At 40.9% G+C, this 26,828-nt stretch overlaps 1 protein-coding gene across 1 annotated transcript in view; it reads right to left on the bottom strand.

The window, feature by feature from the left end:
- The window catches only part of itga8 (integrin, alpha 8), a 191,894-nt gene that overhangs the window by 105,846 nt on the left and 59,220 nt on the right, over nucleotides 1-26,828 (bottom strand). The window contains exons 7-12 of the mRNA XM_062062941.1: nucleotides 18,058-18,183; nucleotides 12,639-12,683; nucleotides 11,668-11,711; nucleotides 6,054-6,110; nucleotides 4,773-4,825; nucleotides 4,490-4,695 (exon numbers count right to left, since the gene is read on the bottom strand). Coding sequence (XP_061918925.1) covers nucleotides 4,490-4,695; nucleotides 4,773-4,825; nucleotides 6,054-6,110; nucleotides 11,668-11,711; nucleotides 12,639-12,683; nucleotides 18,058-18,183 — 531 coding nt within the window. The remainder of the gene's footprint in view (nucleotides 1-4,489; nucleotides 4,696-4,772; nucleotides 4,826-6,053; nucleotides 6,111-11,667; nucleotides 11,712-12,638; nucleotides 12,684-18,057; nucleotides 18,184-26,828) is intronic.

Below are 26,828 nucleotides of genomic sequence, written 5' to 3'. Positions count from 1 at the left end.
TTCATCTGAAACTCGACAGTCTATTCTTGTTCTTAGAAATGAAGGCTATTCCACAAAATTGTTTGGGTGACCCCAAACTTTTGAACGGTAGTGTATGTATTATTAATGTTGTAAATACAAATCTTCATATATCTAGAAGGGGTGGTCCTAAAGAGGTAGACATTTTTCTCAGTTCTCAAGAAGGTAACAAATACAAGAATGTGTGTGCGTGTGTGTGTGTGTGTCAGTCCAATCAATGCAAGGATAATACAAACACACAAAAGAGAAATGAACTCTAGGCTCCCGGACAAAAACTCACTCCCAGATGATTTCCATCGCCAGGCACATGTGCAGAGTTAAAAATAACTTTATGCTTTAAACATGGACATCACGGCAGGAAACATGTTCAAGAAGACAAGCTTTCATCGCGGGACTTCCTGATTGAATGGCGTTTGATGGGATTTCCTCTGTCAGAGACCAAACATACCCCAGAAGGTACGGGAAATGCAGACACAGATCTTTCTGGGACTTACCCAGAAACATTTGTCCCAAACGGACGGACAGAGTGGCTCACAAAGCCTTTAACACCTATTTAAAGCTTCAATATGACAATGTAAACTTACAATGTAAACAGCATTCATGAGCCTGCTACAGCTCTGAGAACTGAAACAATGTCTGGAAACTAAGACCTATTTAGTTTTATTTCCTTGATTATTGTCATTCTCAACAAAGACACTCATTCTAAATATGAACTTGTGTTGATTTTTACTTTTTTTTTTTTTTTTGACAAAATAAATAAACCGGTCAGGTGAAAATGGGGGCAGCACGGTGGAAGAGGGGTTAGTGCGTCTGCCTCACAATACGAAGGTTCTGAGTAGTCGTAGTAGACTTATAGTCCAAAAAATACGGTACCAATATTGTTATTATGAGTGCTAACACAGACGAAGTATTTGTAGCTGCGCCGTGATGATAGAAAGCTAACTTTCTTATGCTGCTATATTGACATATTTTACCGGTGAGCTGCTGCATCGCCTCTGAGTTGGTGAAAGTTAATTCTAAATGCTTATCACCTGGATAGTAGAAGGTTGTTGCCATAAACCGAGAAGTTGTTAAACTTTGACATGCAACTTAGCCCTGGAGATGGCAAGAAAGACACTGAAAAACGCTCATTTGCGGCATATTTATTTTAACCATTCCTGAGGATTACGATTAATTCTTCATCTAAACGAGAAGATATGAACATCCCATCAGTCGGCATCCAAGTGAGAGCAGACAGTGATTGTTTTATTATGTTTCTTGTAGGGCTGCGAATCTTTGGGTGTCCCACGATTCGATTCAATATCGATTCTTGGGGTCACAATTCGATTATAAATCGATTTTTTTCGATTCAACGTGATTCTCAATTCAAAAACGATATTTTTCCGATTCAAAACAATTCTCTATTCATTCAATACATAGGACTTCAGCAGGATCTACCCCAGTCTGCTGACATGCAAGCAGAGTAGTAGATTTTTGTAAAAGGCTTTTATAATTGTAAAGGACAATGTTTTATCAACTGATTGCAATAATGTAAATTTGTTTGAACTATTAAATGAACCAAAAATATGACTTATTTTATCTTTGTGAAAATATTGGACACAGTGTGTTGTCAAGCTTATGAGATGCAATGCAAGTGTAAGCCACTGTGACACTATTGTTCATTTATTTTTATTTTTATAAATGTCTAATGATAATGTCAATGAGGGATTTTTAATCACTGCTATGCTGAAATTGTTACTAATATTGATACTGTTGTTGATAATATTCATTTTTGTTTCACTACTTTGGATTGTTCTGTGTCGTGTTTGTGTCTCCTCTCAATTGCTCTGTTTATTGCAGTTCTGAGTGTTGCTGGGTCGGGTTTGGTTTTGGAATTGGATTGCGTTGTTATGTTATTACTGTGTATTATTTTGTTGGATTGATTAATAAAAATAAATAAATAAAAATAAAATTAAAAAAATAAAAAGATTTTTGAAAAATGAGAATCAATACTGAATTGTACAACGTGAGAATCGCGATTTGAATTCGAATCGATTTTTTCCCACACCCCTAGTTTCTTGTTTGTATTTCTTGTTCAGCACTTAGCAACACTGCTCCATGATGCTAGTGTTTGTTGTTTAAGGAAAAAGCGAACAATGTGATGCGTCTGTGAAATTAATATGTGCCGTTAACTTGAAATGATCACAATATTACATGTTATTATGAATGTGCCTGCTACTACATTACATATATGCTTACAGCATGTACAGCAGGGGTCACCAATGCGGTGCCCGCGGGCACCAGGTAGCCCGTAAGGACCAGATGAGTAGCCCGCTGGCCTGTTCTAAAAATAGCTCAAATAGCAGCACTTACCAGTGAGCTGCCTCTATTTTTTAAATTGTATTTATTTACTAGCAAGCTGGTCTCGCTTTGCTCGACATTTTTAATTCTAAGAGAGACAAAACTCAAATAGAATTTGAAAATCCAAGAAAATATTTGAAACACTTGGTCTTCACTAACTGACAAAGAAACAGATAACAGATTTGGTGTCCAGTTCAAAGTGTGACATGATTTATTTAAAAATTTGAGAGTTGACTTTTGTATTTTACATGAGTTATTATTTGTACAAACATGGTGCAAAGTAATTCATGATTTGTTCAATAATGTTAGTGGCTAGCTAGTTAAAATGGGATATTGTGATTTCACAAGACTGTCTTAGAAGTGATCATTTGAAAATGTTCAATTTGAAAAATGTGCACTTAGAGAAAATATAAAAATAAAGTGTTGCATATTGATATTTATCTGTTTCTATATATATTCATTGTGAGAAATCATTAAGATGATCAGTGTTTCCACAAAGATAAATATAATTAATTATTAATAATAACATAGAGTTAAAGGTAAATTGAGCAAATTGGCTATTTCTGGCAATTTATTTAAGTATGTATCAAACTGGTAGCCCTTCGCATTAATCAGTACCCAAGAAGTAGCTCTTGGTTTCAAAAAGGTTGGTGACCCCTGATGTACAGTATATAATTGTACAGTATATAAAACGATTAGGGCTTTTGGATGTTTTTTAGAGCGCTTTATAGGCAGAATAGAGCGACTCTCATAGGTTCCATTGTTAGCTGACCTTTGTTAGCGTTTATTTACGAGTTGGAATGCATGAGAAAATTAAAAAAACATGTGTCTTTTATAAGGATTGTGTATGATAAGCAAAATCCCCCCTTTAACAAAAATACAAACAAGTACTTAAATAACTAATATGGGCAAGGCTAATAAATAATAAAGTAGTGGGGAATAGAACAGACCTAAAGGATGATGAAGTGAGCATGAGTTAGTACATTCAGAGTGATTTATTTCACAGGGTTCATCAGATTCATAGCCTGAGGGAAGAAACTGTTCTTATGACGGGTTGTTTTGCCGTACATTGATTTGTAATGCCTGCCGGAGGGGAGGAATTTCAATTGTGTGACCAGAGTGTGAGGGTCTGCAGTCTTAAGTCCTAGATGGGGGGCAGATCGACATTGATGATCAAAGGAGCAACTCAAAAGCAAATATCGTAGAAGTCCACTCTCCAAGGTAAATACTGGACATTACGTCAAGGGAATGGCTGCTGATGGTGTATTTGATGGAGAAACAGTTAAAAGAAAATATCATAGAAGTCCACACTCCAAGGTAAATGCTGGACATTACTTAAAAAAACTACATTCTAAGTACATTATGTTGTATTGTTTTTATATAATATTTATTATCTAAAAGTTTGTGTCATGTTAAAATTGTGCTGTTTTGAGTGGTTCAATTCATTTTGATGGTAGACGTTGTTTTGAGATACAAGTGTTCTGAGTTAAGAGCTCTGTAACAGAACCCATTGAGCTCATAAGTGGAGATACTAATGTACATTTTTAAATAAATACAAACATAAAAGACCGCTTTACCAAAAGTGTAATGCAAAAGTTATTGTCCTCACAGAGGCGCCTCAATTGTTTTCCATTTTGGAATACGAGTCACGCAAAGCCAACAAAAGCGCTAAACACACACCCAGGTAAAACTATTTGATGCTTGCTGAATGAAGGTATCTTGCCATTTCCACTGCCATAGTTTTGTGCATATTTTTCACCACAAATCTGGCCAACTTTCAAATTGTACAACCTCATCCAACCTGTGCACTAAGAACCGACAATAAGTAAACCCTCTAATCCCTCTGCCTTCTTCGAAATGCAACACGTATCTTCTTGTAAAAATAAACACGGGTAACACAATACACCATCACAAATTATAAAAGTATTCCTATGAAACAACATGTTGACGTTGAAAGGCTGCAATAACAACGTTGCATATTTCGACATTTCACTATCAGCCTGAAAAAGGACAAAAGATTTGAAGCATGTGAGGGGGAGTTATGATTACTCTTGCATGTTTGTTTTATCTGGCATTTTAATTTCCTTTGTATCTTTTCCTTCCCAAGCCTCCTTTCACTCCTCCAGCTTACCGTTGTATCCGTCGTCGTTGATGTCTCCCAGAGGTGCGATAGCAGTTCCAAAGCGTCCGAAGGTGTGCGTGCCGGTGAGGGCCACAGGGGTGGTGAAGGTGAGCGGAGCCGTCTGCAGGTACAAGTAGACCCTCCCCACCTCTCTGGGCTTGCTCTCCATTTCCCTCTCCATGTAGAGGGGCGCTCCAACCAGCACATCATCCATCCTGGACACACATGCTGGAGTCTAAATGGATGTTTCAGTGTGGAAAAAGTCACAGTGACGCTGACATGGTGCACCTACCCGTCGCCGTTCAGGTCGGTTGCAGCCACAGAGTAGCCAAAATAAGAGGCCATCTGAGGGAAAGAGGAAGGAATTTACTGAATGATAACATACTGTGGAATCTAAAGCAGGTGTGTCAAATTCATTTTAGATCGCGGGCCACATGGAGAAAAATCTACTCGCAAGTGGGCCGGACTGGTATAATCACGGCACGATAACTTAAATATAAAGACAACTTCAGATTGTTTTCTTTCTTTAAAAATACAACAAGCACATTCTGAAATTGTACAAATCATAATGTTGTTGTTTTTTTTTTTACAATTACCTGTTGCGGTTAATAGTATATATACTGGACTTTATTTGTCGTTATTTATATTTTCTGAATACATTATATGAAAATGTTCATCAGTCAACTCATTGGTGTTAATTTTCAATCTATCAAGATAAAAAAATTATATCAAAATAAAAAAAACAGGATGTTATTTATGTATTTTGATCATTTTCCTCGACTGATGCACTGACATCATGTGGTTTATGTTGTACATACAGTATGTAGCATCATCTACAAAGATACAAAGAATTGCTATTGCGACATCCAGGTAGGGGTGTATTAGTGCCCAAGGCATGGGTAACTTACACATCTGAGAAGGCACTATTAATGCTGAAAGGTACATACAGGTTTTGGAGCAACATATGTTGCCATCTAAGCAAGGTTATCATGGACGCCCCTGCTTATTTCAGCAAGACAATGCCAAGCCACGTGTTACAACAGCGTGACTTCATAGTAAAAAAGTGCAGGTACTAGACTGGCCTGCCTGTAGTCCAGACCTGTCTCCCATTGAAAATGTGTGGCGCATTATGAAGGCTAAAATACCACAACGGAGACCCCGGACTGTTGAACAACTTAAGCTGTACATCAAGCAAAAATGGGAAAGAATTCCACCTGAAAAACTTCATAAATTGGTCTCCTCAGTTCCCAAACGTTTACTGAGTGTTGTTAAAAGGAAAGGCCATGTAACACAGTGGTAAAAATGCCCCTGTGCCAACTTTTTTGCAATGTGTTGCTGCCATTAAATTCTAAGGTAATGATTATTTGCAAAAAAAAAATATGGTTCTCTGTTCGAACATTAAATATCTTGTCTTTGCAGGATATTCAATTGAATATAAGTTGAAAAGGATTTGCAAATCATTGTATTCTGTTTTTATTTACGATGTACACAATATGCCAACTTCACTGGTTTTGGGTTTTATAGATACCTCCAACCTCTGCCCTCCATAGCATCCTTTTACTGATGCACCTACCTGTTCCCCTGTGAAGTTCCGGATGAAGGTCAGATTGGAAGAGTTGATCATCACCACCTACAAGAAGACGACTCAGGTGATGACTCGGCAATTTTTGTCTCTGCTAATCAAATACACAAAACAACGCAACAAAATAACCACGTTTCAAGACGAGCTTAAAATGCCTTTCATTTCCCCTGCCTTCCCCCATTACCATCCTCTGTTCTACCCCTTCAACCCCCTGCCCCCACTTCTTCCCCCCAAACTAACCCTGCTTGTGGAGAGCGATGGAGGGGGAGGCTGAGAATTCCTTAATAAGACCTAAAATAACAACCACATGGAGACAGCCGGGGGCTTAACACACACACACACACACACACACACACACACACACACAAACATACACACACAATTGCAGATGTTACAAGGAGAGCAAATGAGAATAAACACAAATATTAAACCTTTGTTTTGACCAGTCCCAAAAGGCTGGTGGGGGTGACCCTGGTGGTGGGACATGAACACAACCAAGCTCACGACCCCACTCCAGCATCCTAAAAAACACACAGTCGCAGGATGTGCGTACTCTGCATGGTCCGTGTTTGAGAGAGGGCGACGCGGGGTGACGCGGGGTCAGCGCCCTCCACATGCAGAGGAAGCTGTGTGTCATTAAGGAGGACCGACACAGTCAGCCCCGGGGACACGTTCCCACAAGAGCACACAGCCATTAAACACAGCGCCACATAAAGCGTCTGAGCAGACCGCGCGGACCCACAAATGTCTGTTTGGTACTGTAACCCCCAGGGTACTTTATAGCCTCTCCTGTACATTCTCCTCCCTCTACTTTAACATGCCAGTTTCGTAAATCTTGAAAACACTTGACAAATTCAAGGCTCAGGTCGAAAAGCGGTGAACCACAACCATCCATTGTTGAAAAGAGATTCCTCATGTTGTTGTGATGTTGTGTTGTTGGAAGGTGCGGTGTAACATGCTGAGAAGACTGCGGTAAAATCTGGAAACTGTTCCCTATCTCTTTATTATTCGTGTGTTACCAGAAGCTGGGGACACTCAAGTATTTGTGCTCCCTAAAGTCTCATCTACTCATCCATTATTGAGCCTTTTTGACCCTTTAGGCCTCCATACACTAGATCAGACCTGGGCAAATTAAGGCCCGGGGGCCACATGCGGCCCGTTGAGCTTTTCAATCTGGCCCGCCGGACATTCCCAAATAATTTGTTTAGATCTTTAAGATGGAAAGTGTGGCTGCCATTATGATGTGCAGTGATGTTTTCTAATGACCGTAAGTCTTGAACTATACAAAGTATTTCAATGGTTGGAATCTGCGCTTATGGATGATATACCAGTTACTATGGTCATCTAATTAGTTACTATGGTCATCTAATTAGTTACTATGGTAATCTACGTCACAGCAGCTCAGACGAGGCACCAAGCAGTGTGGGCGGGAAGCGTTTCCACAGACGCGAAAGGAGATTTTCACAACAAAGTTCTAAAGCTTAGTGATGTATAGAATAGAATAGAATAGAAAGCACTTTATTGATCCCTGGGGGAAGTTCAGCAAATATCAGATATATCAGATTGTAGGTGGGTTTATTTTGTACCCTTCGCGTTCATATTTCACTGTTTGTTGCGTTTCACTTGATTGTAAAATATGTCGATCGAAAGGGGGTGTGACATTCATATTTTGTCAATATTCAGTGTTTTATCGTTCATAGAAAAATGTAAAAATTCCATTAAGTTTTTTTGAGGCGGTCTGTCATAACGTTTTTAGCATTCAATCAGACATTATTGTGAGGTTTTGTATTAGTGTTCCTAAAAATAGATATACCGGCCCCCAGACACATTTTTTTCTCTAAATGTGGCTCCCGAGTCAAAATAATTGCCCAGGCCTGCACTAGATTGTGAACAGAACTAAACAAGTCCTAGTCAAAGTGAGTACGATATAAGATTAGTTTTTGTAAAAAGTTTGCTCCCAAGCTACTTGAACACAAACATTTGTACAATTTAGGGTGCAGTTTTATTGCTTCGGAGTGATAACCCCCTACCCCAGTGGTTCTTAACCTGGGTTCGATCGAACCCTAGGGGTTCGGTGGAGCCTCCGCCATCAAGCCACACCCGTCTCATCGTGTTATAAAAACTTCTCCCTATCGGCGTATTATGAATTCTCCCAAACAATGTTCCCTCTAATTTTCCATCTGATTTGCAGGTGTGTAATTTGTTGTGAGTTCATGGACTGTGTAGGTTTTGTTCTTTGATGTTCATGCACGGTTCATTTTGTGCACCAGTAAAAAAACATAGAACTTTGTCTTGGATTTAAAAAAAAAAAAAAAAGTTGTATTTATCACTAAAGAAGGGTTCGGTGAATGCGCATATGAAACTGGTGGGGTTCGGTACCTCCAACAAGGTGCTGCACTAGTTTAGACTTTACAACACTGGATTACTGTAACATTATTGGCTTCATGGATTGTTTTACGTCATTTATATATATAGGCGTATCCTTTATATATATTGGCGTCACTATAGACAGTGATTTTAAATTTGACAAACAAGTCAATGGCGTTTTAAAATTGTGTTTTTTTCATCTTTGTCTTTTAGCAAAGGTAAATCCGTTTTTATCTTTCAACCTTTTTGAACAAGTCGTGCATGCTTTTATTTCAAGTCGCCTGGACTACTGCAATGCACTTTATGCTGGCATTAGCCAAAAAGCTCTCCCCTGGTTGCAGTTAGTCCAGAACGCGGCAGCACGACTTTTAACAGGGGCCAGGAAACGCGAGCATACAACCCCAATTCTTGAGAGTTTGCCCTGGCTCCCTGTCCATTTTAGAATTGATTTTAAAACCTTGCTGTTTGTTTTTAAAGCTTTACATGGACTGGCACCTCATTATATCTCGGACCTCATCCAAATTTACACTCCTGCGCGCGCTCTGAGGTCCGAGAGCCAGCTCCAGCTCGTGGTGCCCAAAACGAGACTTAAAACCAGGGGAGCCTTCTCTGTGGTCAGCCCTAAGCTCTGGAACACTCTGCCCCTCCATGTTCGAACTGCTCCCACAGTGCAGTGTTTTAAGTCTCGTCTTAAGACCCACTTTTATTCTCTGGCTTTTAACACTACGTGAGTTGTGTGGTCCTCTGTGTTTTTAAATTTAGATTTTTATTTATTGTTTTAATTGGTTTTACCCTTTAAAATCGTTTTTAATCATAATTATCTTTATATTGGTTGTATATGTATTTATTTTTTGTTTTTATTCAGTCATTGGTGGAGTTAAGGATAATATTTGAATACTGTTTTTAATATTGTTGTGCAGTACTTTGGAAACATTTTTGTTGTTTAAATGTGCTATACAAATAAAGTGGATTGGATTGGATTGATTTTCTTTATTTTGTGTTGTTCAAGGTGGCAATTATCTTTAACTTGTGGAAGGACCACCAATAATCATTATACCATGTAAACAGACAGTGGACGCTTGTGCATGTAGACTTTGTGCGAGATCAATCATGTAACTATCAATGTGCATGAGCAACTGTGCTTGTACAAGTCAACCAAAACAGGATTTTTGCAGGTCAAGGAATGCATGCAGGAAGTTCACGTGCAGAAAAACAAATTTTATTGTGTTTATTTATCATTATTCATTCACTCCACATTCACGCATTGTTGGTGCTAAGCTAGATTTGTAGCTTGACGGAAACATGGCAGTCAATTTGTGCCTACGGCCTTTCCGACCACCACCAAACATTCATTCACATTCATATACAAGTGTGAATGACACTGGGAGCAAGGCGACTGAAGTGCCTTGCCCAAGGGCACAATGACAGTGACTAGGATGGCAAAAGCTGGAGTTATACCAGGAACCTTCAAGTTGCTGGACGACAGCTCTACCATCTGACGCCCAAGTATGTGTACCAAATTCAGTATATTTATAGGTACCATCTAAAGTCTATTGGTACTACCGGGTACTGGGTCACTTAAAATCTAACGGTAAAATATTTCGATACTTCAGCCAAACTGCCTCCATGTAATGTTGCAATTTTTGATGCCAACCAAGCAAGTATGCCTGAGAAAAAAACTCTCAAACATACAGTAAAGCTCCACTTTTCCAAAATGCCCTAGCTCCCTACCTATTTACATTGGTTTTTCCATATACATGCTACTGATTAGAATTAAGCATTTTAAATGGCGATTTCTACACCTCTGAATTTGGTAATGGCAACTATGACTAAGGGGCACGTTATAATCAAACAACTGGTGTGTAATAAGTACAATGCTTACAGTATAAACACTTGTTAGGTCGCAACCAGTGTTGTCCCGATACCAATACCGGTACCAGTAACAAAATGTATTTCGGTATTTTTTAGTACTTTTCTAAATAAAGGGGACCACAGAAAATATATTATGATGCCAAAAAATATCAATGTAATCGCAGTAGTATCGACTAGATACGCTCCTGTAATTTGTATCATTACAGTGGATGTTAAGTGTAGATCCACCAATGGCGTTTGTTTACATTTTGACGCCGGTAAGCTACGGTGTATAGTGAAGCATGTTTAGCTATTCCTCGTCCTGTAGGGATGATACTTGTAAGAAATGTACTTTATTTGTTGCCATGGAGGCAAGGATTAGTGATTTAGAAGTAGCTACAACAATGCAGACTGCGGATGGACTTTAGCTGCTAGCTAGCTAGCCATGTTTTAAAGCACCTCTTCCTGAGGGCGTTTCAGTGTTATAACTTCACCTTTATCTTTAGTTTTTAAGCCAAAATGCGACCGTTCTCCCTTTTCTGTCTACACACTGTGTCTGCTTGTAAGTATTCCGTGATTGTGCGCTGCCGAACATGCTCGTCTGCTCGTAAACCAGCAATGACACGACGTGACGACCACGGGGGGAGGCGGGAGTATGGAGGACCGGTACTTTTTAGAGGCAGTATAGTACCGAATATGATTCATTAGTATCGCGGTACTATACTAATACCGGTACACTGTACAACCCTAGTCGCAACAAAAGACTACATTCAGCTTAATGACAAAGACTACTTCCTGACTAGGCACTAAACCATAGTTTATACACTACTGCCCTCTAACATCTTGGAAGTGCAAATGCATGCAAAATCTACTCTATGATAGTTGCAAATGAGACTCAGAAGTGTAAGAAATCAAGATAGAACAACTGGACAGCAGGTATCATGCTCAGCTCATTGTTAAATATGAAATTAAAGAAATATTATTATACAATGATTATTTATTAAAACATGAACACACACAAAAGTACTGTAAATTGGTACCAGCAACGGCACCGTATCAGTTCAAATGTGAAAAGTATCTGAAGTATCCCTAGTCTGTAGTTGAATGAAAATAAATCATGCTATATTTAGTAAAATATGTAATCTGAAAAGCCAAGTTCTTACTAATCCTTTACTGATTTGCCATTCAAATTAAGTGTTAATAAACTAGAGCATTTGTGTTTTTTTGGTCCCCTGGGGTGTTCGCACATGGGTTCAAAGGTCATTTTTGTACACGGACGCCACTGTGAACGTAACATTGTTTAACTTGCTGCATGCTTTCCTCGACTAAACACTTGCAAAAACACAATAATGTCATCTACATTTTGCATTACAGCCTCAGTACTCACATATCCAAAGTTCTGGGCTCCTCTGGGCACTCCGGCTATAAGCTCTGAAAAGTTCCAAAACAGACTTGAATTAGCACGTGTGTGGGAAAGACTTACAATCAAAGGCAGGGCTCGACATAGGTTTGTCGAAGGCTTTCAACAATAAACACTGAGAAGGGAACACACTGATCCGGTACTCATGTGGTGACTGTGATGCAATTAACATATAGAAGCGATCAGGGATACTCCAAGCCTTACTTTCCGGCCCCCCGACTCTTCCCGACAACCAGAAGGTCATTAAAAAGCACTTCCTTGCTCCATTGTCACTTAGAACTTTAAGTTATGACCAGTTCTTGGTTGTGAAGAAGGCTAAGGGACCACAACACATGAGTAACTTTTAAGACTCTCTGGCATGTGTTGTGCAGAAGGGCCTTTGAGGAAGTGTTTAAATACTAGTTCAGTCAGTAAAAATCATCCTAAATGGTGATTAGCAAAGAGGCTCTAACCAATAGAACATGATCAATGGAGGTATTTACATTGGCGACACAGAACTCTCAACAACACAAAACCATTTTTGTGTAAGGTTTTGTAGACGTAATAAATATAAGCAGCTTCAAGAAAGCAATTTTTGGTATGAAATCCTACTAAATCCTTCAAGAACAGGCTCATTAGCCTTGCGGGGTTTCGGTCCAGAAGAAACTCTAGACCTGAAGAGGTCTGCGGAGTCTGTCACTAATCATTCTAATCAGTCAAAGTGGAGCACAGGAAATCCCGTTATCAGTCATTCCCAAAGATGTGTCCCCTCGGGGTCACGACCCAGACATTCAAGAGACAGTTCTCATTATTGCCTCCGAGTTCAGAGACGGACATTGTCACCCAGCTGTGCACCTGGCTCCCTTTTAGTCCACCGATCAAGCACTTGGACTTTGTGTACTTTGGTGGTCGGTGCTGCATGGGTTTTTGTTTGTGTGATTAATTAATGGGTTTCTCACCTTGTTCAGAATCTCCTGTGAACTCTCCCACTGCCACAGAGTAACCTAGAAAACGATCACATTACAGCATGAGCACAAGATCATTTTGACCTAAAAACATTTAAACATGAAAACACATATTTTTTGTCTTGTTGGTTAGAGACGAAAAATATGTTTCAAAGAATACAACATTATAGTCTTGGCACCGTAAACAAATGACAACAAAAGCTTAATTAAACAATAATTATTAAAAAACAATTATTTTTTTAAATAAATTAAAACCCATTGGTCAGTTTTCAGGGGAATTTTAGCCAATCAGATCAACATCTGCAGACTTGGTCACCACAACAGTAGACATGTTCCATTAAATATAGTTTTTAATTACAAAAGATAAAAAGTCAAAGAGATCAGTTTTTGAAAATGTTCACCCTCGCTGAATGGAGTTCGCATAGAAAAATATGTTTAGTTGGTAGAGGTGCTCAAAATTTGTTTTTGTTATTATTTCTTCAGATTCTCATCCATCCATCCATCCATTTTCTACCGCTTATTCCCTTCGGGGTCGCGGGGGGCGCTGGAGCCTATCTCAGCTACAATCGGGCGGAAGGCGGGGTACACCCTGGACAAGTCGCCACCTCATCGCAGGGCCAACACAGATAGACAGACAACACTCACACTCACATTCACACACAATTGATTCATAATTTTTTTTAAACGATTTAATCTTCTTTTTTTTTAAGAACTCATTAAAAAAAAAAAGTTTTTTAGGCCATCCTAGTGCTTACTCATCAGCAGCCGCAAGGAGCTTTTGTAACCTATAACCTGTTTTGAAAAGGTATTATTGTAAGTTTTATACCAAAAAATATATCACAAGAATTGGTTTGAATCGAGAATCGATTATGAATGGAATCCTCATCCCAAGAATCAAAATCAAAACAAATTGTGAGTTGTTGTAAGATTCTCATCTTTAGTAATTGTTAATATTTACCCACTTTCGTTTTCCCGTGTCAGGGTACACCTCAGCAAAGCAATCAAGTAAATAATTTTAGCTCAGGTTTTTACGAAGGATGTCCTTCTTGACAAAACCGTAGCCAGTAATCAGACACTTGCCATCTGCCATGAAAGGCAGAAACGCTTATCGTTACACCACCACGGATTAACGTTTGTTTGTAAATGTCAAAAATGTCAAAACAACAGAAAACAATGCAGTATGCATACCAGGCCAGTAGTTAGCAGAATTACTGTGCAAATACCAATCTTTAACATGTTATAATATAACTATAACATATTGTGCAAAAGCATTTGCAGAAAATCTAGTTAATCATAAAAATAAATATTTAAGGGCATGAAACAAAATAGACCATTTAATAAAATGTACAATTAGCCAGCCTGAGGAGATAATGACGCAGAAGGAGAGACTAATATTTTCATAAGCTTATAAGTTGCAACTCACTATATGTCAAGCCTTCTTTCGATATAATTTTGATCGTAACGGCTTACAGCATATGAAAACCTCAAATTGAAAATCTCAGAAAATGTTGGGTTTTCAAAAGCTGTAAACCGTGATCATCAAAATTATAACAAATAAAGTCTTGACATATCTCTGTTTCTATGTATTGAGTTTACAATAAATCACATTAGTTTCACATTTGAAGTTGAACTGTTGAAATTAATGGACTTTTGCACTATATTCTATTTTTTGGAGTTTCACCTGTACAGTAGTACTTCAGTAATTCGCAATCTGTTTTAAAAAGTCAGTAGAAAATAGAATCATATGAAAACCGGACCACATTTTGCTATAATAAATAATGTAAATCCAATTAATCAGTTCTAAACACCCAAAAATTATATCACAAAACACCATCTACCACCCACATCGGTGAACATCCAGGGATCAGATATAGTGGACTCATTTAAATACCTGGGTGTTCACCTCAACATTAACTGGATTGGACTCACAACATAAACGCTGTGTACAAGAAAGGTCAAAGTGGCCTACACCTCTTGAGGGGACTGAGGACCTTCGGGGTGTGCGGGTCACTGCTGTGCACCCTTTACGACACGGTGGTGGCTTCTGCGGTGTTCTATACCGTTGTTTGCTAGGGTGGGGGCAGCACGGTCAGAGACAGGCACAGACTTAAAGGCCTACTGAAACCCACTACTACCGACCACGCAATCTGATAGTTTATATATCAATGATGAAATCTTAACATTGCAACACATGCCGATACGGCCGGGTTAACTTATAAAGTGCAATTTTAAATTTCCCGCTAAACTTACGGTTGAAAACGTCTATGTATGATGACGTATGCGCGTGACGTCAATGGTTGAAACGGAAGTATTCGGACCCCATTGTATCCAATACAAAAAGCTCTGATTTCATCGCAAAATTCCACAGTATTCTGGACATCTGTGTTGGTGAATCTTTTGCAATTTGTTTAATGAACAATGAAGACTGCAAAGAAGAAAGCTGTAGGTGGGATCTGTGTATTAGCGGCTGACTACAGCAACACAACCAGGAGGACTTTGAGATGGATAGCAGACGCGCTATCCGAGGCTAGCCCCCGACCACATCTATGACCGGGTGAAGTCCTTCGTCGCTCCGTCGATCGCTGGAACGCAGGTGAGCAAGGGTGTTGATGAGCAGATGAGGGCTGGCTGGCGTAGGTGGAGCGCTAATGTTTTTATCATAGCTCTGACGAGGTCCCGTAGCTAAGTTAGCTTCAATGGCGTCGTTAGCAACAGCATTGTTAAGCTTTGCCAGGCTGGAAAGCATTAACCGTGTAGTTACATGTCCATGGTTTAATAGTATTGTTGATTTTCTGTCTATCCTTCCAGTCAGGGGTTTATTTCTTTTGTTTCTATCTGCATTTAAGCCCGATGCTATCACGTTAGCTCCATAGCTAAAGAGCTTCGCCGATGTATTGTCGTGGAGATAAAAGTCACTGTGAATGTCCATTTCGCGTTCTCGACTCTCATTTTCAAGAGGATATAGTATCCGAGGTGGTTTAAAATACAAATCCGTGATCCACAATAGAAAAAGGAGAAAGTGTGGAATCCAATGAACCCTTGTACCTAAGTTACGGTCAGAGTGAAAAAAGATACGTCCTGCACTGCACTCTAGTCCTTCACTCTCACGTTCCTCATCCACGAATCTTTCATCCTGGCTCAAATTAATGGGGTAATCGTCGCTTTCTCGGTCCGAATCTCTCTCGCTGCATTGTAAACAACGGGGAAATGTGAGGAGCCTTTCAACCTGTGACGTCACGCTACTTCCGGTACAGGCAAGGCTTTTTTATCAGCGACCAAAACTTTATCGTCGATGTTCTCTACTAAATCCTTTCAGCAAAAATATGGCAATATCGCGAAATGATCAAGTATGACACATAGAATGGATCTGCTATCCTCGTTTAAATAAAAAAAAATCATTTCAGTAGGCCTTTAATAAACTGATTAAGAGAGCTGACTCCGTCCTAGGCTGCCCACTGGACAGCATTGAGGAGGTGGCTGACAGAATAATGCTGACCAAGTTGACATTCACAGCCCTTTGAGACACTTGTGATTTAGGGCTATATAAATAAACATTGATTGATTGATTGATAATGTCCAATCCCTCTCACACCATGCAGGGGACTGTAGAGGCCCTGAGTAGCTCCTTCAGCATTAGACTGTTACATCCACAGTGCAAGGAGGGGCGCTACCGCAGGTCCTTTCTACCCACAGCCATAAGACTTTACAACACACTTATGTGGTTACTGTGATGTTTTTTTTTGTGGTGTTTTTCCGTCATGTTAGTGTTTTTTTGCTGTATTTTATCTTCTATCTATACATATCTATACATACATACATCTATACATATTAGTGAGCTATATGTAGTATTTATTACTGTTTTATTGTTTTTCATTACGCTTTATTTCTGGTACTGTGTATAAAAACCTGCACTACAACAATGTAATTTCCCCATTGTGGGATGAATAAAAGTTTATTCTCTCCTATTATTTATAGGAAATAATTATAGTTCTACATGCAGTAAATATGAGAAATACATACAAATGATAAATGAAATGTATAAATAAAAATTTAACATCCCTTTTACTAGCGATGTCCGATAATATCGGCCTGCCGATATTATCGGCCGATAAATGCTTTAAAATGTAATATCGGAAATTATCGGTATCAGTTTTTTTATTATCGGTATCGTTTTTATTCATTTTTTAAATTTTATTAAATCAACATAAAAAACACAAGATACACTTACAATTAGTACACCAACCCAAAAAACCTCCCTCCCCCATTTACACTCATTCACACAAAAGGGTTGTTTCTTTCCGTTATTAATATTCTGGTTCCTACATTATATATCAATATATATCAATACAGTCTGCAAGGGATACAGTCCGTAAGCACACATGATTGTGCGTGCTGCTGGTCCACTAATAGTACTAACCTTTAACAGTTAATTTGACTCATTTTCATTAATTACTATTTTCTATGTAACTGTTTTTATATTGTTTTACTTTCTTCTTTATTCAAGAAAATGTTTTTAACTTATTTATCTTATTTTATAATTTTTTTAAAAAGGACCTTATCTTCACCATACCTGGTTGTCCAAATTAGGCATAATAATGTGTTAATTCCACGACTGTATATATCGGTATCGGTTGATATCGGTATCGGTAATTAAGGGTTTGGTCAATATCGGAATATCGGATATCGGCAAAAAGCCATTATCGGACATCCCTACCTTTTACCTTTACTGAAGAAAAGGATAGGTAGGAGGGGCTGGAAGAGTTGTGTGGCCGTCACCTTCGTACTGAGCTATGAGTTATTTTATGGTTTTAAAGGTGTTTCTCACCTTCTTTATCAAAGTGCTGTCACTTGCAACTTTCTTTGGCCCCGTGGTGTCTACCGTTGCAGTCGTATTCAGTACAAAAGCAGAGAGACTGACAAATCACCCCACTTGATTACGCAAAACGTCAAGCGAGCAAACTCATTTCTTTGCCACTCGACATATTAATAATAACCAAGACACATTTTGACAAACACCTCTGTAGAAAAACGAATCACACAAAAAGTGGATCATATAAAAAAAAGCTGGTATTTGACTTAGTTTTCAAAAACCAAACGTGTACACTGTTTTTTTTCCCGTTGCTGTCTCAGTGGCTAAGGTCAAAGGTCATCTTTGCGGCGGTTAATTTTCAAAGATCAAGCCGTCACAGTTTTCAGATGATATTCTTCAAAGCCTCCGGGATTATTTGTTCAAATGTCAGAGCAAGAACCTCGTACATTTCAAAGCGTATCTCACCCGAGATAAGATAATGACCTCTCTGAGGTCAAAGTTCACATCAGTCCATGTTTCAGCCAACTAACAATAGATTGCATGTCGGGAAAGACACACTATTGTCTGCGTATTTGTTTGTTTGTTTTTTCAATTGTGTGTTACCAAGGTAACTGTCATCATGCTTGTCCTCAGCAGCAGCGGTGTGTTTTTCTCCTGGAACTCGTCTGAGCACGGCCTTGGAGGAGTAGCCGTTCAGTATCTGCGCCACGCCCACCGTCATCACCTGACCTGCACACACGGATTAATACACAGAACAAGCGGAAAGGACGCGTTAGAATGTCACATCTGTTCATGCACGGCGCTAACCGCACATCCCTCATCCCTGAGGTGAGGTAAAACACATCATTAGCAGAGGAAACATATTCCTAAATGTTCCTTAAAACTCTCAAGAAAACATCTGTCGTTTTCCACAACAAGGGTTTTTGATTTAAACCCGCTTGCAGGGACACAAATATCACCTTTGCTCTGCTGCTCAAGAGCAGTTCAAACAAACAAATGATTTTATCTGCGGACGCCCTCAACTTTCCATAAATCGTCCCCAACGTGTGCAGAGGAAACACGCCCTGTTAACCCTACTTGCAGCTCTGCTACCAAACATTGCTTACTTCCCTCCAACACCGAGTTTATCTCACAAAATAACACATCGACTCATAAAACTCACTATTAAACTCGATTTATGACATAGTAGTGTTGTCCCGATACCAATATTTTGGCACCGGTCCCGGTTCCAAAATTATTTAGATACTTTTCGGAACTTTTCTAAATAAAGGGCACCACAAAAAATTGCATTATTGGCTTTATTTTAACAAAAAATCTTACAGTACATTAAACATATGTTTGTTATTGCAAGTTTGCCCTTAAATAAAATAGTGAACATAATAGACAACTTGTCTTTTAGTAGTAAGTAAACAAACAAAGGCTCCTAATTTAGCTGCTGACATATGCAAGAACATATTGTGTCATTTATCATTCTATTATTTTGTCAAAACTATTAAGGACAAGTGGTAGAAAATGAATTATTTATCTACTTGTTCATTTACTGTTAATATCTGCTTCTCTTTTAACATGTTCTATCTACACTTCTGTTAAAATGTAATAATCACATATTCTTCTGTTGTTTGACACTTTACATTAGTTTTGGATGATACCACAAATTTGGGTATCAATCCGATACCAAGTCGTAACAGGATCATACATTGGTCATATTCAAAGTCCTCATGTGTCCGGGGACATATTTCCTGAGTTTATAAACATGATATAAAATTTAAAAAAAACGAAAGAAGATGTTGTGATGCCAAAAAATATTGACGTAATCATAGTAGTATCGACTAGGTACGCTCCTGTACTTGGTATCATTACAGTGGATGTTAGTTGTGGAACCACCAATGGCGTTTGTTTACATTGTGACGCCAGTGAGCTACGGTGTGTAGTGAAGCATGTTTAGCTATTCCTCCTCCTGCAGGGATGATACTTGTAAGAAACTTACTTTGTTTGTTGCCATGGAAACGAGGATTAGTGATTTAGAAGTAGCTAAACCACTGCTGACTGGAGCTGGACTTTAGCTGCTAGCTAGCTAGCCATGTCTCAAAGCACCTCTTCCTGAGGGTGTTTCAGTGTTATAACTTCACCTTAATCGTTAGTTTTTAAGCCAAAATGCGTCCGTTTTCCTTTTTCTGCCTACACACTGTGTCTGCTTGTAAGTACTCCGTGATTGTGCGGTGCCGAACATGCTCGTCTTCTCGTAAACCAGCAAAGACACGACGTGACGACTACGGGGGCCGGGGGGTGGCGGACCGGTACTTTTCAGAGGCGGTATGGTACCGAATATGATTCATTAGTATCGCGGGACTATACTAATACCGGTATACCGTACAACCCTATGACATATCGTTCCATAATCAAGCAGGTTTTATAACAAAGCAATGGCCTGACAGCACACTTTGGTACACATGCATGATGTGCAAGTTATTGTGGCGTAGTTTGAAGTGGCAGTGCTGTTTCTATAATGTTGGTTAGCTCATTTAAAATCAGTGCAATAAATTAGTTTGTATTTTGTCAATTAGTCAAAAATGAGCATCATTATCTCTGTCAAGACAGAATTTACAGAGTGTACTTAATCAATTGTCCACTGCAGGCCAAGTATTTATATGCTGGCTATACTGCTGCCGATGATGATGATTGCATATAAGAGTCCATAAAACCAAAGCTAAGTGCTTTTATAAACATTGAGAGGAAGTATTTTAACTGCAGGCAGTCCGCTCGGCAAGTAGTCCATTAGTGTGGCTTTTATACGCTGCAACATTTATTATTGAAGTCACAGCGGCACCACTGCCAAACAATTATCCTGAACTGTGTAAATATTGTTTGGCACGTTCCAAACAGTTTCTTTGACCTTTTTTTTTTGCAAAGTATTGTTTGTATTGCCATTTGCAAGAAAACAATTCATGTTTAGTGCAAAACCGCATACATACCCAGAAGCAGGGCTGGACATTTATGGCAAAAATAATAATCATGAATATATTGATTAATATTAAACTCACGATTAAAAACACGATTATTAATTATTTGGACAACATGAGTATTTATTGCTCCATTAAAACTCAACTTTAAAAATAATTAAAAAATAATAATAAAAGTAAAAACAACTATTAAAATAACAACAGCTATATCACAGGGTCTCTGCAGGTTTCAACAAGTAACATTTTTGATTTTTTTAAAGACCATAATTAATATAATTTAAGACCATTTCAGAGGGCCAGAATGAATGTAGGTATATGAATTCATTCACTGCTTTTTCACATTTCAAAACAAAATGGTTAAACTAACTAAATACACCAGAAGCTTCTCTGTTGTAAACTATAAATAAATATTAGCAAACACCATAAGACTCATTTTTCAGATTTACCATACAGTAGTTTTCTTGCAAAAGGTGCAAAGTGTTTCATATCAAGTGTTTTCAAGCCACAACAACAACCAGCACGTCAGCAATGGTAGAGAAAAGCACAACACTATATTGTCTGTGAAAGGGACAATACAGTGTTTAATGTGTAACTTTTGCAGTGCTTTTGCGGCTGTCAGAACTGAGCAAAAATATTAAAACATCTACAATACCCTTTGCACAAAGTTGTGAAAAACAGAGAGTGCAGACAAAGCGATAGTCTAAAAAGAAAGAAACAATTATGGCTTGCAAGTCTCACACAGAATTTGGATGTGAATAATGTGGACAATATTCACATCTGCTCAGCTCATTTTGTATCTGGTATGTATGAATACATTTTTACCTGTTTTTTGTGACTTTTATGAAAACGGATTGCTAAAATACAAGATTAGTTTTTATTTAAGCATGACAAGATGACATTCGCAAATTTTCCTTGCTTTCCTTACCCAACCATAAACTGAGTATAAAACACTAGAACGCTTTTAATGTCAGTTGCTGTATAAGTTGGAGAACATATAAGGCATGAGAAGCTGACCTGAAAATATTGGAATAAATAATGGAAATATAAGAGAATTGTGTTGTTTTATAGTTTTATTGCTGTGAGTACACTACTACCACACAGCGTTCCCTTACTGTATGTAATAGTATGATTACATACATCATATTGAGCTCCTTTGGCTATCGACGCCACTTCACACACATAACACTCTTTTCGGGGGGTTAAGTTGATCCTTGCAATCTTTTCACAGATTTTTAACGTTTATATTATAATTGTATTCACTTTCACAGCACTGTTTACAAACTCTTCTCTCCTCGATGGCTCTACATCCGACTACTTAACACTTCATACATTTCCCTACCCCCGCTTCAAGCGTGCGTTAAATGGATCGTTCTGGAGCCACAAGTCGTTGAACTTGCACTTACCCATTTTATGCAAGTCATTTGGCTTTACTGTGGGCTTTTGTTAAGTTTTCCCCGATCTGAATCAGAGTGGTGTTCTGTCATTGGACTTCTGTGCTATTCACAGTTTGTCCATAACAAACCCCATGTTCAAACACAAGTGTGCCCACAAGTGTACGTGGCACCAGGACACACTAGGTCGCAGGTGGATGATCCACTTTGTAGTCGTTTCATTGTGTGTGTAAATCGTAAATAAAAACAGAACACAATGATTTGCAAATCCTTTTCAACTTATATTCAATTTAATAGACTGCAAAGACAATATATTTAATGTTCGAACTGAGAAACAAAATTTTTTTTAGAAAATAATTATCAACTTAGAATTTAATGGCAGCAACACATTGCAAAGAAGTTGGCACAGGGGAATTGTTACCACTGTGTTACATGGCCTTTCGTTTTAACAACACGCAATAAACGTTTGGGAACTGCGGAGACCAATTTATGAAGCTTTTCAGGTGGAATTCTTTCCCATTCTTGCTTGATGTACAGCTTAAGTCAGGGGTCCCCAAACATTTTGACTCGGAGGCCGCATTGGGTTAAAAAAATTTGACCGGGGGCCGTGCTGTATATATGTATATATATATATATATATATATATATATATATATATACATATATATATATACACAGTATATATATATATATGTATATATATATATATATATGTATATACAGTATATATATATATATATATATACTGTATATATATCCATCCATTTCCTGCCGTTTGTCCTTTTGGGGTCGCAGGTGGCGCTGGATCCTATCTCAGCTGCATTTCTGGCACACTAACTGAAAGAGCGCGCACTTACTGCGGCGCAAGCTCGATGATGCCACGTTATTGATGGGAAAATGCATTTTTAGACAATATGATTTGCCTGAAAAGGTATGTGGGCCTGTATTAAGCCTCAGGGAGTTGAACGCCCCTGCCTTACACAGTTCCGTGTCACCCTTGGGCAAGGTGTATCACCCGAATGCCCCCCCCATCAGGGTTACGATACCCCCCATGAAAAACAAGATGCGTTTCCCGGCCCGGAGGAAGCCCGGGGCCCTCCCCCGGAGCTAGGCCCGGAGGCAGGGCTCGCCAGCGAGCGCCTGGTGGCCGGGCTAGCCATGGAGCCCGGCCGGGCACAGTCCGAAGAAGCTATGTGGACACACCATCTTCTCCGCCACGTGGGCCCACCACCCGCGGTCGGAACCAGTGGGGTTGGGTGCGCTGCCAAGTGGATGGCAGTGAAAATTCGGGGCAGCAGAGGCTGACTTTCGGGACGTGGAACGTCTCTACGCTGGTGGGGAAGGAGCCTGAGCTGGTGCGGGAGGTGGAGCGCTACCGGTTGGATCTGGTGGGGCTTACCTCTACGCATATCAAGGGCTCTGAAACCACACTCCTGGACAAGGGATGGACCTTGTTCACTTCTGGAGTTGCTCAGGGTGTGAGGGCACAGGCGGGTGTGGGGATACTCACGAGTCCCCGGCTGAGTGCCTGTACGTTGGAGTTTACCCCAGTGGACAAGAGGGTCGCCTCCCTTCGCCTTAGGGTTGGAGGGGGGAAAACTCTGACTGTTGTTTGTGCGTACGCACCAAACAAGAGTTCAGAGTATTCGGCCTTCTTGGATACCTTGCATGGGGTCCTGTATGGGGCACCGGCAGGGGATTCCATAGTCTTGCTGGGGGACTTCAACGCGCACGTGGGCAATGACAGTGATACTTGGACTGGCGTGGTTGGGAGGAACGGTCGCCCTGATCTGAACCTGAGTGGTGGATTGTTATTGGACTTCTGTGCTAGTCACGGACTTGCGATAACAAACACCATGTTCAAGCATAAGGATGCTCATTGGTGTACCTGGTACCAGAGCACCCTAGGCCAAAGATCACTGATCGATTTTGTAATCGTATCAGCTGATCTGAGGCCGTATGTTTTGGACACTCGGGTGAAGAGAGGGGCTGAACTGTCAACTGATTACCATCTGGTGGTGAGTTGGGTCAGATGGCGGGGGAAACCTCTGGACAGACCTGGCAAACCCAAGCGTGTAGTACGGGTGAACTGGGAACGTTTGGAGGAGTCCTCTGTCCGGAAGGACTTCCACTCCCACCTTCGGCGGGACTTCTCTGCCATCTCTTGAACAGGAATGGGCAATGTTCAAAGCTTCTATTGCTAAAGCTGCAGCTGCGAGCTGTGGCCAGAAGGTCTTAGGTGCCTCAAGGGGCGGTAACCATCGAACACCCTGGTGGACAGTGGTGGTCAGGGAAGCCATCCGACTGAAGAAGGACTCCTATCGGGGTATGTTATCCCAGGTGGCTCCGGAGGCAGTTGCAAGGTACCGACAGGCCCGAAGGGCAGCGGCCGTGGCTGTGGATGAGGCTAAGCAGAGGGTGTGGGAGCAGTTCGGGGAATCCATGGAGAAGGACTATCGGGCGGCACCAAAGCTGTTCTGGAAGACCATACGGCACCTCAGGAGGGGGGAGCAGGGAACCATCCAAGCTGTGTACGGCAAGGATGGGACTTTGCTGACTTCAAGTGAGGAAGTCGTAGGGCATTAGAAAGAGCACTTTGAGGAACTCCTGAACCCAATTACATCAGACACACCCTCCCTGATAGGAGCAGAGCCTGAGGATGATGGGGGATTGACGTCGATCTCTCGGAGTGAAGTCACTGAGGTAGTTAGACAACTCCACAGTGGAAAAGCTCCGGGGGTTGACGAAATCCGTCCAGAAATGCTGAAGGCTCTGGGTGTTGATGGGCTGTCTTGGTTGATACGCCTTTTCAACATTGCGTGGAAGTCTGGGACAGTGCAGAGGGAGTGGCAGACTGGGGTGGTGGTTCCCCTTTTCAAAAAGGGGGACCAGAGGGTGTGTGCTAATTACAGGGGTATCACACTACTCAGCCTCCCTAGGAAAGTTTACGCCAAGATACTGGAAAGGAGGGTCCGGCCGATAGTCGAACCTCAGATTCAAGAGGAGCAATGTGGATTCCGTCTTGGTCGTGGAACAACTGACCAGCTCTTTACTCTTGCGGGAATCCTGGAGAAGGCCTGGGAGTATGCCTATCCAGTCTACATGTGCTTTGTGGATTTGGAAAAGGCGTATGACCGGGTCCCCCAGGAGATATTCTGGGAGGTGCTGAGGGAGTACGGAGTGAGGGGAACCCTGCTGAGGGCCATCCAATCTCTGTACAACCAAAGCGAAAGTTGTGTCTGGGTGCTTGGATGTAAGTCGGATCCGTTTCCAGTGGGGGTTGGTCTCCGCCAGGGCTGCGCTCTGTCACCTATCCTGTTTGTGATTTTCATGGACAGGATTTCTAGGCAGAGTCGTAGCCATGGCGGAGAGGGTATATGTCTCGGGGGCTAAAGGTTGCGTCACTGCTGTTTGCAGATGATGTAGTCCTGATGGCACCTTCGGTTCGTGACCTTCAGCTCTCACTGGATCGTTTCGCAGCCGAGTGTTCAGCGGCTGGAATGAGGATCAGCATCTCCAAATCTGAGGCCATGGTTCTCAGCAGGAAACCAATGGATTGTACAGTCCAAGTAGAAGACGAGACTCTGTCCCAGGGGGAGGAGTTTAAGTATCTTGGGGTCTTGTTCACGAGTGAGGGAAAGATGGAGAAGGAAATCAGCCGGAGAATCGAAGCAGCTGGGGCAGTATTGCAGTCTCTCTGCCGCACTGTTGTGACGAAACGAGAGCTGAGCCAGAAGGCAAAGCTCTCGGTCTACCGAGCTATCTACATTCCTACTCTCACCTATGGTCATGAAGTGTGGGTCATGACCGAAAGAATAAGATTGCGGATACAAGCGGCCGAAATGAGTTTCCTCAGAAGGGTGGCTGGCATCTCCCTTAGAGATAGGGTGAGACGTTCAGTCACCTGAGAGAGACTCGGAGTAGAGCCGCTGCTCCTTCGCTTGGAAAGGAGCCAGCTTAGGTGGTTCAGGCATCTCGTGCAGATGCCTCACGAGCGTCTCTGGCACGACGCGGACTCGAACCCGTGTTGCTCCTGTAACTGTGTGTCAAGATTCCTCCTCTGGCTGCTTGCCTGGACACGCCCCTGCTCGTGCTGGGAGCAGCAGCCCACACAGCGACAAGGCTGCAAACAATCACTCTTCAGCACACCTGCACTTGACGAGAGGGAGCGGCATAAAAGACCAGTAAAGCGAGGAGACCTTCGCCAGAACGTAGCCAATCTTCCCTAATGTCTTTGATCGTGTCTTGCCTCACGACCTCCTCCCGGATCTTTACTTGCCTTCCCCGATCCTCGACCACTGCTTGGATCCTGACATCGTGACCTCTCTCCAGCCCCCGACTGCTTGCCTTCCTGCTGACTGCCTCTTCGCCTTCCCCCTTGGATTTGACGAAAGATACATCCAACACGCACCGACAACATCCTCTGGTAAATTCCACATTGCTAATTCCACACATCGTCCGCATTCATTCACTAGTGGTAGCATACACACCCCACACATTCATCAAAGGTTTCAATAAACCTTCTAAACCGCAGTTCTGCCCTGGTGTTGCCTCCTTCCCTTTGCCTAGTACACAACAGTCTCCCTAGGGAGGTCCTCGTTGCACGTCCCACTGGGAGGAGACCCCGCGGCAGGCCAAGGACCAGATGGGGGGGATTACATCTCCTCTCTGGCCTGGGAACGCTTGGGGATTCCCCAGGAGGAAGTCGTTAATGTTGCTCTGGAGAGGGAAGTCTGGGGGTCTCTGCTGGAGCTGTTGTCCCCGCGACCCGATTACGGATAAGCGGTTGAAGATGGATGGATGGATGATTTGCCTGAGCGGCTAGGAGACACCGAGAGTAACAAGCGGTAGACAATGGATTAGAAAGGACAGATTAAAAAAAATTATAATTACTTTTTTTTTTTTATATATACATTTATTTGAATATAAATATATTTATTTTATATATATTTTTTTTTAACTTGGGACTTTCCGCCAGCTGTATTTGGGGACCCCTGGCTTAAGTTAAGTTGTTCAACAGTCC

The sequence above is a fragment of the Entelurus aequoreus genome, linkage group LG11 (genome assembly GCF_033978785.1).
Source record: "Entelurus aequoreus isolate RoL-2023_Sb linkage group LG11, RoL_Eaeq_v1.1, whole genome shotgun sequence".
NCBI lineage: Eukaryota > Metazoa > Chordata > Actinopteri > Syngnathiformes > Syngnathidae > Entelurus > Entelurus aequoreus.
This window is presented reverse-complemented; position numbering and strand designations above follow the sequence as displayed.